The following is a 20,749-nucleotide window of genomic DNA, read 5'->3' as shown; positions in this document are numbered from 1 at the left end:
TACAAAGAAAGTAAACATTAAGGAGTTCTTAAATATGGTGCATTTTAATGATGACATTTTCCCCCAGTACAAAGAAACCACTTATTCCTGCTTTATGAGCAAACGTGTAGCTTTAAACCCAGAGGCAGTTAATTGTGCATGCATATTTTCATGTAAGCTATCAAAGTACAATGGATGCTGTAATAATTTTAACAATATTATTATAAATATATCCACAATTCTTCTCATGTAGTAAACCCAGAGGACCTGAGAGTGACTTGCTTCTGAAGAGCAACAGCAGAAGCCAAAGCACAGGGAGAACTATAAATGACTACTGCAAGATTTAATAGTCGACTGTGATTCATTGCAGCCTCCTCATTCTCAGACTGAGTTTTGGCAGGTGTCCAAAACAAAGTGATCATGAATCGTAGACGCTGCCTTCTTCTGACCAGCACACTTCCACGTAGAATTCCTCCCCACAGTTCTGCATATTCTTTACTGAAAGGATGAAGAAACTGAGTCAACCTTTGACTGTGTTAACTTCCAGCTGTGCAGCGGCATGCCAAAACTGAGATATTCATGCAAAATCTAAAACAAAATCAGTAGTTATGAGAAATGAAAATCTAACGCTAAGCAGTAGTTTCTGAAACAAAAATAACTGAAAGCATACAACACAGGTACATACATACACACAAGCTCTCTATATGTGCAGTTAAATGCTTATAAAATGACTTCCAGCTTTTCAGCCAAAGTTAGGCCTCATCAATTGGGCTTTAAAGGCACTTTTAGGAAACTGCTGCATGGCTGGTTATAAAAAAAAAAAAAATCTGTTTGTGTTGTGATTCATTAAAGATATCATGGCAGCCAAACAACATAGCAGCATGAAGTATGTCTTTCAGGGTTGTACTTTGGGTATGCAGAAGCAAGTGTCTTGCAGCAAAAAACATGAAACTAACCTGTACGGCAGGCAGCAGGAATGCTGCTCTTGTTGTGTGACACTCAACAAGTTGGCATAAATGGTTCCCTGTATCAACAAACGGTACCTAGAGAGACACAATTACTTACAGTAAATTAATAAGAATCTAAGCATCTAGTAATTAGTACATAGCACTCTTCAGAGAGCTAATGGATGGAAAGACTATTACAAGTTACAGAAAAGCTCCTGCAGGTGAGGATGCAGTGACGGAGAAATGGTATCGGGTTGCATTGAGAGCACTACTGACTTACTGCAAAGGGAAGAACAAAAAAAGCACACTTGGTGCCATCTTGGGAGAAAATTCCTGTAAGATCAGCTGAACCAGAGACTAAACTGAAGATGCAGCACAGTGTCAGTCTGCAAGAAAGGACAGATGAGACTTTACTTCTTCACTTGTTTTTTTTTTTTTTTTGTCCTTTTGAGAAAAGGGGTGTCAGGCTCTGGTCCTTGAGGGCCACAATCCAGCAGGTTTTCAATGTGTCCCTGCTCCAACACACCTGACTCAAATGAATGAGTCCTTATGCAGAACTTCATAGACTGTTGGATTCATTTAATGTGAGTCAGGTGTGTTGGTGCAGCGAGACACTGAGAACCTGCAGTGTAGCGACATCCCTGTTTTATTATAATAATATTCTCGCTACTTCTCAAAATTCGCTAAAACAGTCTCAGATGAACAACATTTGAAAGTTGTGATATTTAACAAAAAGATAAACCAAGACTCAGAAGCAGTGTCTGGAATACTAAGTACAACCTGAGAAGCATGCTATTCATGCCTAAATTGATTAAGTTGAAAAGTGGCAAAGTAAGTTCACCACAAGGCCAGACTGTGCAATGTTGAGAGAAACTGCACAGGGTTACATCTCAGACTCTACAGGCCTCAGTTAGCATGTTAAATGTTAAAGTGCAGCTTGTTTAGAAGAGTTGTCGAGAGAAAGCCGCTAAGCACTTTAGGTTGGCGAGGTTTTAAACCAGACCAAAGTGGAGATATTTAACTAAAAATGAGGATTTATGCTTTTTTCGAGGTGATGGGACCTTTGCATCTCACAGTTACTGAGTCAACCATAAACTCTGTATTGTCTGTATACTGAATTATGTCACAACCTGTTCTCCTTCCCTTCTGCAACACACCATCTTTTCCATTTGTCAACATTTCAATGTCTTTTTTTATAGCTGACATCTGAATTTTATCATGTATAATAGCACCAGTTTGTGCACAAATTCTGTATCTTGCTCTGCACTTCTTGAGTTTGGCATTTCTGACCTTCTTACGTATTCCAGATATGCCTGACAGTTATAGATGAGTGATGTAACAAGACAAATATGAGCTCAAGCACACAAGCCAATCCACAAAAGAATGTCTGAAAAAACCCCAACAAGGTGTTGCAATGGCCCCACCAATTCTCAACCCTAACCCAAAGAAATACTGTGGTGGAACCTGTTGAAGGCAAATAGCTGTATGATGGTAATGAGCAGAAGAATGACTGGAATAAACCACAGCAGATGGAAATGATCAGTTGGATTAACTCTTTAAATGGTGCAAAACTTTAAAATAGAAATTTAACTTTTGGACAATAGACATCTCATGTTTTAGAATTAATCCTGTTTATAAATAAAAATATAAATAAGTATATAAAATTAAAATGATATGTTGTAATGAGCCTTAAACAGTTTTGAATAAAAGATCAAAGAATTAAGGTCAGAATATGTTATATTTTCACTGATATTCAGAAGAAAATACGCTTAAATTTGGTGATGTAGAATGTATTTTTAATATATTTTTTACTGTAAGATTCAGATCTAGGTTCTGTTTGTGTGTGTGTGCGTGTGTGGTGAACTTTTGCTGGTCAGTGAGTGTGTTTACATACAGTACATGTGCAGGAACATGAGTCAGGTAGAGGGTGGAGACGGATCGGAATGGTGCCAGAATGTACGAAAGGCAAAGCCTGCACAGTATTGTTTGCCATTTAAAACAGCTGCTATTTATAGGATTTAGAAAAGGGTGGATGGTGGAAAAGTGGCCCAACCCGTCTGCTGGGAGACACAGGGAAATTTCAAGTAGTTTGAGAAATCTGTGGAAGTACAAACAATATTGTACTGTTGTGTTTCCTGTTTAAACTGGAGGAAATAATACCAGCGCTACCTGCTACTCTATAGTTTCCCAAAGAAAATCTAGACTTTTCAAACAATGCATGACTTTTTTCTTCTTGTATGATAAACTTGAAAACACAATAAGTATACTTTAGAAAGAATTTTAATTGTCTTGAAGTTTTATTAAAGTTGAAGTTGTTCCAAAGTAATGAATTGGCATTGTGCAGTACTATCAATGGATTCTGACTCACATAAACGCTTTCCAAGCTTTTAGTTCTCCGTATTTCTGTTACAATATTATTCCGTGAATGAAGTAAAATGAAAAACACTTTTGATCTGATAGAAAAATTATTATATCATGATTTAATATAACTATGCTGTTTGTGTGGCGTTCTGCAGAAACCAAGATTGTTTGACACAAAGTGAGTGCAGTAATACAGGAGCATGACTGGTTACAGACATGCAATTGAATTGTCAAGGACAAAAACACAATGGAGCTAAAAATGGCCCAGACAAACTGCAACACTTATGATGATGTAACCTTCTATCACATAAAATAAAAAAGTTTATTTAAAGCATGTAGAAATAAATGTACTTTGTCAGACTTCACGTTTACTCTGGCAGCCAATCTTGCTGAATAAAATAACAAATTATAATGCATTTGAATTTTCTTTTGTCTGATTATTGTATTAATTGTACGTGTGTTAAAATGCCAAGACCTGGAATTTTATTTTTCCTGTTTGTGTTTTGCACATTTTCAGTGTGCAACACTAAGATGTTTTGTTAAAGCATGGAGGCCAAGTGGGATGGCCATATGGGCTTTGATCTAATCTTCTCTGCAGAATCACTTCCTGTTTTAACAGCAATTTCACAGCAGAAAGTGTAGAAAGACTCACAAACCGTTTCTCTCAAAATCAAACAAGAGCTCTGACTCTTCATGGTTCACTGAAGTTGTGTCCTGCACAAGATTGTACCTCCAGCACAAAAAAAAAGCATAGGACAGACTCTCCTTGTGTGTCTGTTACTGTGGCTGACAAGAGTAGCACACGCCACTGTGTTACACAAAAAAGCACAAACACAAATTTAGAGATGACCATGTAAACTCTCGATTCAAAACAGACATTATGGACGTCTGTGTTGTTTTGTTGAAAATGATAAATGATAATTTCTCATGTTAGTGGACCCTAGTATCCCCCTGTACACATTAAGTCTTATATGTGTATATATATATATATATATATATATATATATATATATATATATATATATATATATATATATATATATATATATATATATATATATATATATATATATATGTGTATATATATATATATATATATGTGTATATATATATATATATATATATATATGTATATATATATATATATATATATATATATATATATATTTATTTTTGGTGTTGTGCACTTACTAAAATAATGCTACAATGCGCTACAGCAATTGCCAGCGTGCTGGCAAGTGCTGCCTTTTGCAAATATTTCCAGCTTGTTGAGCCATCGAACATATTAAATACTGTATTCAATAAACGCGACAATGATCCCTAATTGGGTGTGGTTACATGATGTTTTTTTTTTAAGTTGGAATGAATAATTCTGAATTCAATAATTTCGTATTCTTCGTATTCTCCTATGAGTTTACATGGAAATAATAATTATGAATGAAGTTTTACATGACACATGTTCTTACTTAATTCCACTTTAGAGCGGCGGGTTGGGAAGGGTTGCGATTGGACAGAGGGGGCACGTGACGTATTGAAGTCTACCAGAAATAAAATTAGCTTCGTGCTTCTCGTCTTTTTGGTCGTAACTTGGAAAACTACATAATAAATACCAGTTCTGCCATTATTTTGATTATAATTTTGAAGTACCAGCTTGACACGAGCATACTACTTCACTTTTTTCAGCAATTGAAAGTGCGCTTTCATTAAACTTAGAATTGAGCCAAAAATAAGTATTGCAAAAAAACAAAACTAAACAAAAAAAAAACTGCTAAAGGAAACATACATTTTGAAAAAAGTCTTTTGCAAAAAAGTTTTTATGCTCTCATTAATGTGGTTTTTCAAACATTTCAAAATAGAACTATATTGCAAAAGTGTAATGAAAGTACTTTTTTTGCATTTACGTGTCCCTAGATGTGACGTGGGGGGTCATGACCAGTTCATATCCAGCAAAAACGGCTTGGTATGGATCAAACAACAGTTAATTTCAGAGTTTTAGAAAAGAAAATTGAGAGAAAATCTTCAAAAAGTCATAGTAAAATGTCTACAGCAAACAGAAAAACCCCCAAATAACGCTATTTGGGGGATTCTTCCTTGCACAAGCCGCAATTTTCATAAAATCTTCTTCATCTCACGAGATTTATCAGAGACTGGAGACTAATGCGCTAAACAACGGAAACACCTGAAAATCGCAAATGTTGTTTATCAAAACTTACAAATAGCGCTTTTATTTTGCAAAAAAAAATGTAATGGAAAAGCAGTCTGAGAAGGAGAGGGAATATGGACTACCAAAGACGGGAGGCAAAACAACGTGTATGTGCGTCATCAGGACGGCATCGGGACGGAACAAGGTAACGAACATGCGCAGAACGATAGAAATGAACTTAGAGCGGAATGAAGGTTTACATGACAGAGGAATGAAACAGATCAGAATAAAAAGCTGATAAACCAGCCACTTTGTTTGAAATTAAGTTTATTTCGGAATTGACTTTTGCATTAGGAATTACATGTTCACATGGTCATTTTTCGTCAGTTTAAAGCAGAATTAACTTTTATTCCAAATTAAAAAGCAATTAAAAAAAACCCAGCCATTTATATCTGTCTCTCAGCTAGCAAACTAGCTAACATTAGTATTTGTGCTAACAGTGTCCTCTATTCTATTTGGGTGCAATGTGAGCTGGGCGGCAGCAAGGGGCAGGGACCCCGGCGGTCCGATCCCCGGCTGCAGAAGCTGGCTCTAGGGACGTGGAATGTCACCTCTCTGGTGGGGAAGGAGCCTGAGCTTGTGCGCGAGGTTGAGCGGTTCCGGCTAGATATAGTTGGACTCACCTCAACGCATGGCTTGGGTTCTGGAACCAGTACCCTCGAAAGGGGCTGGACTTTCTTCCACTCTGGAGTTGCTCATGGTGAGAGGTGTGGACATTCTCATCAGCCCCCAGCTTGCACGTTGGGGTTTACCCCAGTGGATGAAAGGGTAGTTTCCCTCCGCCTCCGGGTGAGGGAACGGGTCCTGACTGTTGTCTGTGCTTATGCACCGAACAGCAATTCAGAGTACCCACCCTTTCTGGAGTCCTTGGAGGGAGTGCTGGAGGGTGCTCCTTCTGGGGACTCCATTGTTCTGCTGGGGGACTTCAATGCTCACGTGGGCAACGACAGTGAGACCTGGAGGGGAGTGATTGGGAGGCATGGCCCTCCCCTCTGAACCCAAATGGTGTTTTGTTATTGGACTTCTGTGCTCGTCATGGATTGTCCATAACGAACACCATGCTCCAACATAAGAGTGTCCATATGTACACCTGGCATCAGGATTCCCTGGACCGCAGTTCGATGATTAATTTTGTAGTCGTATCGTCGGACCTACGGCCACATGCCTTGGACACTCGGGTGAAGAGGGGGGCGGAGCTATCAACTGATCACCACCTGGTGGTGAGTTGGCTCAGATGGTGGGGGAGGAAGCCGGTCAGATCTGTCAGGCCGAAACGTGTTGTGAGGGTCTGCTGGGAACGTCTGGCTGAGTCCCTTGTCAGAGCGAGCTTCAACTTCCACCTTCAGCAGAGCTTCGAACATGTCCCGAGTGAGACGGGGGACATTGAGTCCGAATGGGCTGTGTTCTGTGCCTCTATTGCTGAGGCGGCCAGCCAGAGCTGTGGCTGTAAGGTCGTTGGTGCCTGTCGTGGCGGTAATCCCAGGACTCGTTGGTGGACACCAGCAGTGAGGGATGCCGTCAAGCTGAAGAAGGAGTCCTATCGGGCCTTCTTGGCCTGTGGGACTCTGGAGGCAGCTGATGGGTACTGACGGGCTAAGCAGAGGGCGGCTTCGGCTGTTGCCGAGGCAAAAACTCAAGCATGGGAGGAGTTCGGTGAGGCCATGGAGAAAGCCTTCCGGACGGCTTCGAGGAGATTCTGGTCCACCATCCGGCAGCTCAGGAGGGGGAAGCAGTGCTCCATCAATACTGTGTACAGTGGAGGTGGGGAGCTGCTGACCTCAACTCGGGACGTAGTGGGTCGGTGGAAGGAATACTTCGAAGACCTCCTCAATCCAACCAACACGTCTTCCGATGAGGAAGCAGAGCTGGGGGACTCAGGGGTGGACTCTCCTATCTCTGGGGCTGAAGTCGCTGAGGTGGTCAAAAAGCTCCTTGGCGGCAAGGCCCCGGGGGTGGATGAGATCCGCCCGGAGTTCCTTAAGGCTCTGGATGCTGTGGGGCTGTCCTGGCTGACACGCCTCTGCAGCATTGCGTGGACATCGGGGGCAGTACCGCTGGATTGGCAGACTGGGGTGGTTGTCCCCCTTTTTAAGAAAGGGGACCGGAGGGTGTGTTCCAATTACAGGGGAATCACACTCCTCAGCCTCCCTGGGAAGGTCTATTCAGGGGTCCTGGAGAGGAGGGTCCGCCGTATAGTCGAATCCCGGATTGAGGAGGAGCAGTGTGGTTTTCGTCCTGGTCGCGGAACAGTGGACCAGCTCTATACCCTCTTTGGGGTCCTGGAGGGGGCATGGGAGTTTGCCCAACCAGTCTACATGTGCTTTGTGGACCTGGAGAAGGCATTCGACCGTGTCCCCCAGGGGCTCCTGTGGGGGGTACTCTGGGAGTATGGGGTACCGGACCCCCTTGTACGGGCTGTCCGGTTCCTGTACGACAGGTGTCAGAGCTTGGTCTGCATTGCCGGTAGTAAGTCAGATTAGTTTCCGGTGATGGAGTCCGCCAAGGCTGCCCTTTATCACTGATTCTGTTCATAACTTATATGGACAGAATTTCTAGGTGCAGCCGAGGTGTTGAGGGGATCCTACTTGGTGGCCTCAGGATTGGGTCCCTGCTTTCAGATGACGTGGTCCTGTTGGCTTCATCTGGTCGTGATCTCCAGCTCTCGCTTGAGCGATTCACGGCAGAGTGTGAAGCAGCAGGGATGAGAATCAGCACCTCTAAATCTGAGACCATGGTCCTCAGCCGGAATAGGGTGGATTGCCCTCTCCGGGTCGGGAGTGAGGTCCTGCCTCAAGTGGAGGAGTTTAAATATCTCGGGGTTTTGTTCACGATCGAGGGAAGGATGGAGCGAGAGATCGACAGACGGATCAGTGCGGCGTCTGCAGTAATGCAGACTCTGCGCCAGTCTGTCGTGGTGAAGAAGGAGCTGAGCCAGAAGGCGAAGCTCTCGATTTACCAGTCGATCTACGTTCCTACCCTCACCTATGGTCATGAGCTGTGGGTCGTGACCGGAAGAACGAGATCTCGTATACAGGCGGCTGAAATGAGTTTCCTCCGCAGGGTGGCCGCGCTCACCCTTAGAGATAGGGTGAGGAGCTCGGTCATCTGGGAGGGTCTCAGAGTAGAGCCACTGCTCCTCCACATTGAGAGGAACCAGTTGAGGTGGCTGGGCATCTGGTCAGGATGCCTCCTGGTGAGGTGTTCCAGGCACGTCCCTCTGGGAGGAGACCCCGGGGAAGACCCAGGACACACTGGAGGGATTATATCTCTCGGCTGGCCTGGGAACACCTCGGGATCCCCCCCGCAGAGTTGGCAAATGTGGCTGGGGAGAGGGAAGTCTGGGCTTCCCTGCTTAGGCTGCTGCCCCCGCGAACCGACCCCGGATAAGCGGCACGAAGATGAAGATGAAGTGTCCTCTATTCCTGTCTAAAAAATCAGAAGGTCAGTGTTTCCTTTGCACTTTACAATCAAGACAACAACCAAGGATTATAAGCAATTCAGAATTTCTGCATCTGCTCACGTAGCACTCTAGTGTGACATAAGTGCAGTAATCTGAACCAGTCTGCAAGGTTCCAAAGGTCCCTTTGCAGCTAACTGTGTGCAGCAGAAATAACAGTAACAGTGTACAATGAGAGTGATGACTGAACAGGCACTTGAATCAATCTCATTCATCACTCATCCATTAAAAAGGAAAAAAGAGTAGCACAATACTGGACTTGTCTTGACTACAGATTTTGCAGAAGGATTCACACATCCACAATCTACTGCAGATTATGCCCCCGCCCCCCCCAATGGGACATGTCAGCACAAATAATCCAAAAGTTACCATGACACATGTACACACCTGAATACTTCGGTTTTTGTTTGTGGAAGTGAAAACCATATATCTTAGATTTATTTTTTGAGTGTCCACTAAGTTCAGTGAATGATGCGCTTTAACAGGTTACGACCAGTCTGAATCTGACAATACATGTAACAAACCCATCATCTTTTGGACGTTTTTGCTAAACTTTAATTATTTGAAGTGATAATCTTTTTGCATATTTGCAAAATTGTAAAGTTTATTTCACCGTTTGAGGTTGGGAATTACTTCAAATTCTCTTTTAGGGGGGACAATTACAGTATTAAACTCATATAGCATAAAGTTAACAGAAAAAGAAAGTATTAAGACATTATGTAAACAGTTCTTCATTGCAAGATTAAATGTCTACTAGAATGTCATTGCTGTGACAACCTTGCAGCTACGTTTCCATTTTCTGAACAAGAATCCAGAGGATTTCACTGCATGTTTAGCCACTAACAGCTTCCTCCTGCAGTCTGAACCAGACCTGCCACCTTCAGACCGATGTCCTGTCAATCTAGCTTCGGGCTCTGCATCATCCAGCCAATCAGCCCTGCTCAGCTGAGATGGAATTTTACCTGGAGGGGAGCTGGCCTCAGCAGAGGATACACAGTAAAGTCAGCAGTGTTGGAACAACACTTAAAGAGTCTATTTTAACACTAAGTCAGTGAACATATGGTCCTGCCCTTTACAGTGTTAAAGTTACACGGAAGAAAGTGTTAAACTTTCAGTGTCAGTTTAACTCTTAAAAGAGTTGCTTTGACTTCTAGAGTAAAACTTGATAAACACTTCCTATTGTTAAGAAACTTCTACTCTACAAAAATAGTAACACCCATAGCGTTTTAAAAATACACCAAATCTTTTGTTTTAAAAAATTAACTCTCATTTGTTTTATTTACTCCCCATAAAGTGTAAAATCCATGTAACTATCAATTAAATTACCCTAGTGTCTATTTTAAACCTATTCTTAATAGTGTTACAAGTAATTACGCATGTATTTACTTCACATCCAGCTAATTTCAGTAGAATACTATGTTTTAGCATACTCCAGAGCTAACCAATATATTTTTTGTGATTTTTCTAATGTGGATAAACACTTTCAGACAAAAAAAAAAAACAAAAAAAAAACAAAAAAACCACAATATCAATGTCTTATCTGTTTATTGAAAAGTATTTTGACAAATGCAGTAGAAAAAAAGAAATAAACTGCACTTAAAAGACTGTCTTTACAAAAACTCTCTTTATACTGCTAAATGAAAGAAAATGTCAAGTTCACCCTTATTAAGGCCATTTTTAACTTGGGACAAACATCTTATTATCTTTCTTCCTGATAAACAATTAAGTCACCAAAAAAAATTACAGTAACTTAATTGCCAAGTGAAAATACACCTGATTAACCATACTTGTAAAAAGGGTGAAGTACAAATTTTAATCAGTAACTGTTTTTAAACCTTTTAGGCATAATACTGACACATAACACACTTTTAAGAGGCATACATACAGAAGCAGGATGATCTAAGCCAGATAACCAGAAAGCATTTTCCTGTAAAAAGCCCAGTAAATGACCGGCAGCCTTTTTGAACATATGCATTTTCGAGTTTTCAAGATGGACTTTAGAAATAAAATGACTAAAAAAAAATAAAAAATAAATAAAAATTTCAAAACAGTTACATCATTTGGTCATCTTGCTCAGTCTCATCCTGCTTCCTAGGTTACAGTGCATTTAAAAGAAGTAAACATTTTTTTACATTAAGAACATACCTTAAAAGTTTCAATTTACATTTTCTAAAACACTGAAACTACTGATCAGGGTTGCATTAGATGGCAATAGGGAACAATGAAAACAGAAGAATCTTCTGGGTTGTACGCCATCTGCACATCTAGTGGTTTGAAGTACAGTAACTCTTGAACATCTAACACTCTAAGTGGCTGAGATGGTTTTAATGCAACTTTAAATGTGTGGTAATGTTCATCAAAACAAATTGTTTCTACACCTAAACAAGTAAGTATAACTTTATCATCTTTCACAGTAACCGTTCTGATTTTACAAAAGTCTGGCATCTCGTTAGTTACTTCAACACACACAACTGAGCCAGGGCGACAAAACACTATCAGACACTGGAAATGTCTAATTTAGCAGCAATTTCACTTCCTTTCTTCATATCAACCAGTTGCACAATCTTTCCTGGACCAACAATCAATCTGCCCTGAGCAAGACTCCCAATGCAAAGCCATATATTTTTGGTACTTTCTAGCCAGTGTCAGAGATATTTTTAAAACTCTTGAGTTGAGTCTTGAAAAAATTATGCTTTGTCTCGTAACGCATACACCACATGTGCAGAGCTGGTCCAATATTCCTGATACATCGAGGATAATGGGTCATGAAATGATGTTTAGGCAAGAGATTTTTAGTAGGAAAAAGACGCTTAAACAGCAGATGATGTTCAATAATAATTTATTTCAGAAAGATAGTCATACCATCTGTTACAACAGGAGAAAAAACAATGTTTACTATTTGTAATAGTAGTATCAAAAGGTGCCAGTACTCATCATCTCTGAACTGTGTCACCAAATATCAATGGCAAGTTGCGCAGTAAACACCAGGATTGTATGGCATTCAGGCCCAAGTCATTACTTCCATCAAATAACTTAACTGTGGGTGGCCGATTTCTCCTCTCATTGTAACCATAGTTAAATGACTCTATTCGACCAGCCAACTCTTTAGCTGTTAAGAAGTTGTCCTGCAAATATTCCAATACAAGTTTTACTTCAAATTGTCCAACTCCCTCTAAAATGTTGTGCATGATGTCGACAGAGAAATTATTAGTCGTATGGAAATAGAGCAGCGAGTTCAATAAACACGAGCGCTTTACACCATATACATGAGGTAGTTGTGGATTTGTTTGTATGGCTTGACAATGTTCTGCATGCATGCCTCTTGTTCGTAGTGACACACTTTCTTCATCTTCACTTAACACAGTTTGAAAGTCATTCTTCTTTAGGATACAAAAACGACAGCGGTTGTGCACGCTGAAAGATTCCACAAAGCCAAACAATCCGTGTAAAGCAAGATTATCTCCTGTCACTTGCACAATACTACCATGAACAGGACTCTGGAACATGGGAACATTGATACCATCAGTTTCAAGCACTTTCAAATCATTGATTATTGGCTCTAGGATTGTGTCAAACCCATAAGTTTTAATGTCTTGGGTATGAAAAAGTGCACATAAATGTATATTGACTAAAGACGAATTAAACTTTGGTGGAAAATTTCTTAGTGTAAAATATATCCCTCCTAATTTATGCATCCCTTTTTTGGATCCCAGTGGATTAGCAGTCTCAAAGTCGTCATAAAATAATTCAATCTGTAATGCATGCTTTTCATTTGAAAAAAGAGGATGCCTCTTCATGTATAAACCATCTTTTAGATCTAAATATACACCAACCTTTGGAGTATAGGTAGATGTAAACATATTACTGATTTATGGATTACTCAGAATAGACTCCAGTGTTTGGAGTATGGGGACGTAAGCAAATTTGTCAGTGACAACTACTTGATTGTACGTTCCAGTAGATCGGTTTCTTCTGTTTTCTAACCGGACACCAAGTACTTTTTCAATAGGTTCAACTGTTTTCCATTTCTGCTTAAAATATGCGTTTTGTTTAGATTCAGAATTCAATGAAGTAAAAGGGTTTTCAAGTTTTTCAAAGCTCTGTTCTATTTTAGTTCTGACAGATGTATCCTGAGAAGGTAAACATTTTAAAGCTTCGTCTTTAGCTTGACTCTGTATCTCCAGTACAACTTCTTCCATTGATGACACAAAACTATTTAAAGTAGACTGGCTTACACCAGCAACTTGTAGCTGTGCAATAGCAGATGCACACATGTCACGAGTACTGATGTTGGGTACTGGCACAACTTGAGAACTACTGGCTGCTTCTGTGTAATCTTGAGACTGGCTAGTACTTGCAACCAAATCACCTTCAATGGTGTCATCAGATTCAGGTTCAATTTGTAAAGCATGTTTTGTGTTGAGATGTTTCCTGAATCCTGAAAATGTACCAAAGATATGGCAACAGCCTCCTTGAGCACATTTGAGGCGAAGTGACTTACCAGAACAGAAACCGTGACTCAATCGCATATGCCGCACAAGCATGTTAGTATTAATAAAGTGAGCCCAGCAAACAAAACAAATCATCCCCATAGCGTCAAACCAGACTGGGTGAAATGGGAAATCTTACAAAACACAAACAATCACAGTGAAAGGGTCCATTTTGTTGCCCAAACTGAAGCCCATTCTCTAGTTAAGTAGTCTAGCTCTAATCTCTGCAACACGTGGAGTCTCCTGAACTTTCCCAACATCTATGTTGTAGATAGTTGTTTGGATGAAGGTATACATGTTGTGGAGTTTCTGATTGTAAATGGTGCCAAATACAAAGTGTGACTTAAAAAGTTCATCAAAAGCACCCAGTAAACTGGTTGACTTGCATGGTATGACCTGCTTGTCCAGAACAATGAAGAACTCGTGGATGGTGCTCCTCTTTGTCCCCACAACAAGCAGATAGGGTTGAGTGGCACAGCTGATGGCATCAATGTGTTCTTGAATATTCGTTCCACTCTGAGGATAAAAAAGAATAAAATTATAAAATGAAAAACACTTTACAGGGTGTTTAATGGTATAATTTAAATAGCGCGGTTATGTAATAAAACATTGTGTCACCCAAGAACCAAGCTTTAGCTTGGCATACATTTCGGATTTCCTCTAGCATTAAGTAAGAAATAATAAATAGAACTGTAACTGTTTCGTACATTGTGGGTGAGTATGTAAATGTTTGTACATACAAGTTGCACAGCATTTAGTATTAGGGAGCAGAAAACCAACGATCTAATTGTCCCTTTTTCAGAGCGCTGGATGTCAGGTTATACAATGTAGAATTTCAGACATACAAACCTTTTGAAAGACGACTAGGTGCTTCTCAGCTTGGGATGCAGAAACTCTTCCAGGTCTTTTGCGGCCTTGATAGGAAGGAGGAATCAGGTGAAGGAGAAGAGTGATGGAGGCAAGATCACTGTCCCAGCCTGTGAACAGAAATTACACAACTAAATGTTTTATAAAAAAAAAAAAAAATTAAAAAAAAAAAAAAATCTTGCCGTTTAAATACAGTTCCTTTAAAAAACAATTAAACCAAGAAAACTAAAGAAAAAAAAAACAAAAAACACACACAAGAGAAATGTAAGTTCCAGTGGATGTCAGACATATTACCAGTACTAAGAGTCTCCTCAAATTCTTCTTCACTTGACACCGCTTCAGCACAATAGATCAGTTCTTCAAGGTCACTTGAGGTAGGGAGGGTCTTACTCTGCTGGATTATCTTCTGCTTGAAAACAGTAGGCCATCTAAATAAAGAGATGTTCTGTTAATTGAGCATAACTACATTTCAACCAAAGATTAAATAAAGTAGAAAACTCAAAGTCATGTGAATAATAAAATTACTTTCTGCCCAACACAGCTGATATATTGTCATAATTAACACTTGGATACAAATAACATGATAAATATTCTACTCCATGTTAAGAGTTTTGGATTAATTTCCATTTAGAAGTGAATAAGAAAAAGAATATTTACAAAATAGACTCTTTACTAAATAGAAGAATGCATAATGCAAAGCTGGCACTAACCTCTCCAAAAACCTGGAAGCAGTGTCTTGTCCAAACTCGAGGGTGAAGTCCTGTTCAATCTAAAGCAAATGAATGACAAAACAGTTTAAAAAAAAATATTAAAACCTTTAAACTTAAAATCAATTAAACTAGCTGTTTTCAGGTGCTGCAAATTAGGACTGCCCAGAAAAGTTGTTGCTATAAAACTGTGCATAAGAAATTAAGTCTTCACATTGAAATACTGTAAATTTTTAATAAATAGTATGATTAGGTCATGATCATACACAAATATCTGACTAATGCCTGGTGAATAATGCACAGCTTTATGTGAAATGCTGAATTACCAAGCCTTTGATGTCTTTGAATCGTGGCAATTCCGTCAAGACATCTGATGATTTCTCTTTGTCCAGGACCATTTTGCAACGGTAATCAAAAGTCATCTTCATCTTGTGCTTGATAGCTGCCTCATCAGAGGAATACTTCATAAAGGAAATAGCTTCCTTACATTGCTCTTGAGACAGGGTCTCCTCTGAACTAAATGAAGCATGTCTTCTTGCTGTTGGTCCACCACCACCAGTCAGGATGACATGAAGACCTTCTGCTGTCTGATGATGTGCTTTTCCTCTGGATGGTTTTGAGCCTCCAAGCCAAGTAACCACTGCCACTTTCACCATCGTAGAAATGTTCCTTAAAATTAGAACAAGAGCACCAAGTATAACAGCAGAAAAAAGCTGGATAAATTGTTAGCAACAAGCAATTCACTGTTTTCCACCACAATCATAAATACGTCTCTGAAGTGAAAATATAAAAATTATTTCAAATTCAAATGGTGTAAAACATCATTGAAATTTGTGCACAAAATTAAAAACAATGACACTGTACCAGTCAACTCAGCTGCTTGTTTCCTCAGTATGGCCTACAGTGGTAATAATTGCTCTAAACATGCTACAAAAATACTAAACAGGCTTACATATCCATTCTTGGAATATGGGTCTCTCAGACTTGGGAACATCTCAATGATGCCTTGAGCATACAGCTCCCTCACACGTCTTGGTGGTGCTGTCCTGAAATACAAAGTGAATAAATTCAATTTTCCAACCATTTTCAAAGTAGTGTGACACAATGATGACACAGCAGCTCATCTTTTAATTCTTAAAAAAATTAAAAAGTACCCATGAATTTCAGTCATCTCTGCAGCAAGGATGTTAACCAACTTTCTCCGTGAGGTGTCAGTGAGGCTTTTTGTCCGGACATATTCTCTAATTATTTGGTCTCCACCAGGTTTTTTGGTCAGCACCGATTCAACCAGCTGTGAAAGAACAAGATAAGCAAATAGTCAACAAAAATTACAACAGAGCCAATGTCAATAAATGCATAACAACTTTACATATACTAACATTCCTAGCAGTTTTATCCATCCATTTTATCTTCTGCTGTTTACTGGGAGGGCTGTAATCCTCATCCTGGATGGGACAATCAGGACTGCATGGTACGAGGTCCAGGATGATTGTGTCATCAGAGTTACAGAGTGAATGTTCTGGAGATAAATTGGTTACAATCTCAGGCTGTGGGCTGGTGGATGTTGTCCCCTGGCTACAGCTAGTTAAAGGTGAACCCAGGGAAGAGTTGGATGAATTAGTTCCCTGGGAAGCTAAATACAAGTTAGGAGACAGAGAAGTGAAACACATAAATGGGTAATATCTGTCAGCTTTCCCCCAAACAAGTGCACCCAAGTTGTAGTCAACATCCAATGAAATATGCAAAAAATAAATAGAAATTGAGAAAGATAAAGTTTACCATTGTAAAATGTGATGGTAAATACAGGAGTATTGGGCAGCTACAGTACTTCCTCAAAAGTGTCTGCATCCACCTCAGTTCCTGTCTCATCATAAACTCTGACGCCTTCTCTGGCAGGTGGAATGGAGAACTTTGTGAAAGCTTATGGGAAAGCCAAAGGAAACTGTCATTCCAAATGAATAGATTTTATTTAAAGCTTAAATAACAGTAATGGCGAGAAACCTCACTAGTTAGAATCATCACAAAACTAAGACCAGACCTTGACTGGTCTTTTTTGCACTGTAAGTTGTAAACCAATTAATGTAAAAAGAACATCTAAAAACACTGAAAACAAAAACTACAGCCCACAACAAATCTGTGGGCCAAGATCCATTTTCTTCTTCCTCCAAAGCTTTAACATGTAACCAAAAACTATTCACTTCACTGTAACAGTGGAAAAACAAAACTAAATAGTGCATAGAAGGTTTTGTGTGTATACAGACAACATTGCAAATGTGATCAAAGCCGCATTTGGGTTTACAATGATACAAAAATGAATTCAGGGCACAAAAGTCAAATTCTGTCACTCAAAATGCAAGTTTGAATGGTGTGTAAAAGGCAACATTGACATTCACCAAAAACCCTTAACTGGCCCATTTTCCTCTTATTTTTCCAATTGGAATGACTTACCAGAATTAAAAAATTCCTCTAGGCTTGGTTCACTGATTTTCACATATTTTTGTTCTTCATCTATTTTTGTTTTGATCAGCATGATGTCTGTTAAGAGAACAAAAAGGTATTCAATTTACACATTGACACAAAGTATTAGCAAGATGATCAGTCTACAAAAATTCAACAGGAGTGTTTTGAGTTATAAAAAATATTAGAAAAGGAAGAGAAGAAAAATAATTATGTATTCATTGAACTAATTACCTGTACCTGTCAACATATGAAAGCATAGAAGAGACACAGAACACCACCTCAGATTAATCTATGGATTGAAATGAAAATGTATTAAAACTTTGGTTAAATATTTATATTTACTCCATGACAAATGCTCAATAACAGTACTCAGCATTAAGATGCACTCCTCATAACTAACTAAAATGAGACCTTGTATAAGTAACATTATGTGGTCAGGTAATGTTGGTGAGGAATTTATCTTGCTCCCTACTTATACCAAGCAGAGAATGCACAGGATTAAAATATCATGAATGACAACAAGTATAATAGTCAAATAAAAGAGAAAAGGAAAACGTGACCATGACCCGCGATTTCCACCATTTTAAACCGGAATGCGAACGTTAGGAGGTAGCATCCTTAATTTTAACGAATAACTGATTAGCATTGGAAAAAAAATTATTTAAAATGGATTAACTTTTTATATTTTAACATCTGTTTGTGGTGCACACTGTTCCCGCAAATTATTTTATCACTTTGACAAGATTGCAATCCTTCAAAACCTTACCATGATTTCTCCCACAGCTTGCAGCAACTTAATATGTGCCATGAATTGGGAGGCTTTTATTTAAACTAGCTTTCCACATCAACAGTCTATTAATTTTTTCTTGCCTCTATGAAAATTGCTAAGTACAATGACAATGTTAATGTAATGTCTTATTTAAAATGCTGCTTTTCTTTTGCACTAAATAAGTCTGAATATTAAACATTTAAGCTAGCTGGACCACTCCACCACATTAGCCCGTTTTGAAATTCGTTTTTTCCCCCCAACACAAAACAGGGTGAAGTAAAACTAAAAAAAAAAAAAAACAACACAAAGCCATTCAATGCTGCTTTGTATGAAATGCTCTTCATACTTTGTAAATTAAGGACACTTACCGTAGTTTTTCCGACTTGGTCAAACCAGAAAATGGCTGAAACTCCAGGTTAGTCCGACACGAGGTGAAATGGGGCGGAGTCCTGCACAGTACTTTTACACTGTGTTTGGAGAATTTTCATGAACACTGTGTGATATCTGACTCTAACCTTTGGAATAACTCTGAAAGAGTCATTTTTCTTTAACATTATACATTATACACTGTAAAGAGTCATTTTAAGAAAATGTGTTTTAACTCGGAAAAATATCACCAGCACTGCTGATCAACAGGGCTCATTTTACTCTCAGTGTTGTTGGAATAACTCTAAACGAGTTAATATAATCTGACAATGCATATTTTACACTGAATTTTACTGTGTAGCACTCACCAAATCGAAGGAATATTTTCAGTGGAAAATCCCCAGCATGTTTCTCCAAATGTCAGAGCTTCAAAGATCTTCCTCGCATTTATCAGTCTGTAAGGCAATCGGTGGTTTTCATCAAAAGCCAAGAAAATGGTTTAAGTATCCAGTTTCATCTACTTTAGTGGAGCCAAGTGGAATCAGATTGTGACACTCTACCGTGACTGTCCTCCATTTTTATTTTTTCATTTCATACAATGAAAACATGAAGGATAGTAAGGCAAGAGTGAAGATTTACTATATACAGTATAGTTACACACTCCTTTTTTTTTATTTTTTATTTTTTTTAAATTTATACCCAATTTCAATCCTCAGGGTACCTAAACACTGCATGGCTGTAGGGACAGTCAAACTGCATTCATCTGGGAGCTGGGAAAATGTCACAAGGCACTTTTTGTGATTATATCTAATCTAAATATAGACCCCTGCTGTCTGTTCTACATTTTGAACCATTTCATGCTGCTGCACTGCTTTCTATTTTTACATCAGTATCAATAGAGAGGGCAGCATGTGGTTTTAAAATAGAGTAATATTATCTCCACCACTGGGAAGAAGGCTTCAAACATGGCACATGTAGATCAACATGCTCCAGTTTCCTCCCTGGTAAATAGATGTTCAGATCTTTTAGATTCCATGTGGTGTAAAAAAAAAAAACAAAAAAAAAAAACACATGAAACACTTAGAGAGGAGTTATTTCAACTGTCATTCTCAAAAGCAAAAGAAGAAGTACATATTTAGCCATGCGTCAATGTGGAGACTCGAAACAGCAGCCAAAGTAGTGTCATGGGAATGCATCTGTAGGAAAACAAAATGCGAAACCTATAAAAACAAGACAAACCAGTTTAGGGCCAAACAAAGACTCAGCTGAACCGACTGAGAATGGGAAAAATGTACTCGAAAAGTTTTGAGTTACAAAGGGGGTGTGAGAGGTGAAAACAATGGCAGGAACAAGTGAGATCACCCAGGGAGCCTTCTAGAGGACATTTCAGTCAGACTTTGACTAGTAAGACTTTGGTTTTCACCTTCCACTTCCTCGTGTGTCAGAACAATATTTGTAAACATGATCAACTCAGCCCCAAAGCGAGAAATGACAGGGCTTGTTATGTCATCAACTTGCATAACCTGGAGCAACCGCACATGGATTTTTTCCACCCATGTTTGATACTTTAGCCTTATTAAATTCATTTTTATAGCTTGAAAATGATGTGAAACAGAACTATACAAATTTTTCCTGAAATTGCCTAAAAGCCCAGTTTTTTTTTAGCTGCAGTGTACAAACAAACTGTTCAAAGAGGGACAGCAAACAGACCAGATAAATTACATTTCATTGTGGAAAAGCTTATCGCAAGCCCTGTTGTACAATGTGCAGCTTATATGAAGAAATGCGAGAAAAGTACCTTACATAAGCTTACACCGTAATCACATGCCTCTGGACTTCTTTCTTTCTTAACAGTATGCACAGTTTGCTATTTTGTTTGCCTTGAGCAGACCCAGCAACAAACACTATCAGCTGAAAAACCAACCACACAACACAACACCATGAATCCTGTCATGGCCATATAGCATTGGACTAATGATAACACAAAAGGTACAAAAATGTGTGCTTGTCACAATAAGTCTTATCCCATTTTTCTTGAAAATGTGGCCCATTAGAAGGTGAAACAAACAGGAATTTGCATGGTATATAAAGAAGTAATTGACCAAACACACATTTCCTTACTTTTAATTTTGTAATATTTTAC

General features: G+C 39.0%; 1 protein-coding gene and 1 long non-coding RNA gene across 2 annotated transcripts; both read right to left on the bottom strand.

Annotated features, from left to right (window-relative positions):
* Positions 1 to 106: 106 nt before the first annotated feature.
* On the bottom strand, positions 107 to 19,412 carry LOC306767804. The gene is made up of 3 exons (XR_013771641.1): positions 18,975 to 19,412; positions 936 to 1,022; positions 107 to 477 (listed from the first exon to the last, which is right to left on the bottom strand). It is a non-coding gene; the product is annotated as an uncharacterized lncRNA (long non-coding RNA).
* On the bottom strand, positions 13,530 to 16,472 carry LOC306764451 (uncharacterized protein; the record flags this gene model as incomplete). The annotated part of the gene is made up of 10 exons (XM_079251625.1): positions 16,391 to 16,472; positions 16,166 to 16,302; positions 15,964 to 16,057; positions 15,596 to 15,680; positions 15,338 to 15,549; positions 15,015 to 15,073; positions 14,599 to 14,732; positions 14,287 to 14,414; positions 13,834 to 13,953; positions 13,530 to 13,571 (listed from the first exon to the last, which is right to left on the bottom strand). The coding sequence occupies exons 1-10, from the start codon at positions 16,409 to 16,411 to the stop codon at positions 13,530 to 13,532; spliced, it is 1,032 nt and encodes a 343-aa protein (XP_079107751.1). The 5' UTR covers positions 16,412 to 16,472.
* Positions 19,413 to 20,749: the final 1,337 nt, after the last annotated feature.

The sequence above is a fragment of the Telmatherina bonti genome, assembly GCF_933228915.1.
Source record: "Telmatherina bonti genome assembly, chromosome: 2".
NCBI lineage: Eukaryota > Metazoa > Chordata > Actinopteri > Atheriniformes > Telmatherinidae > Telmatherina > Telmatherina bonti.
Note: the sequence above shows the minus strand (reverse complement) of the source record. Positions and strands in the feature narration are given on the sequence as shown.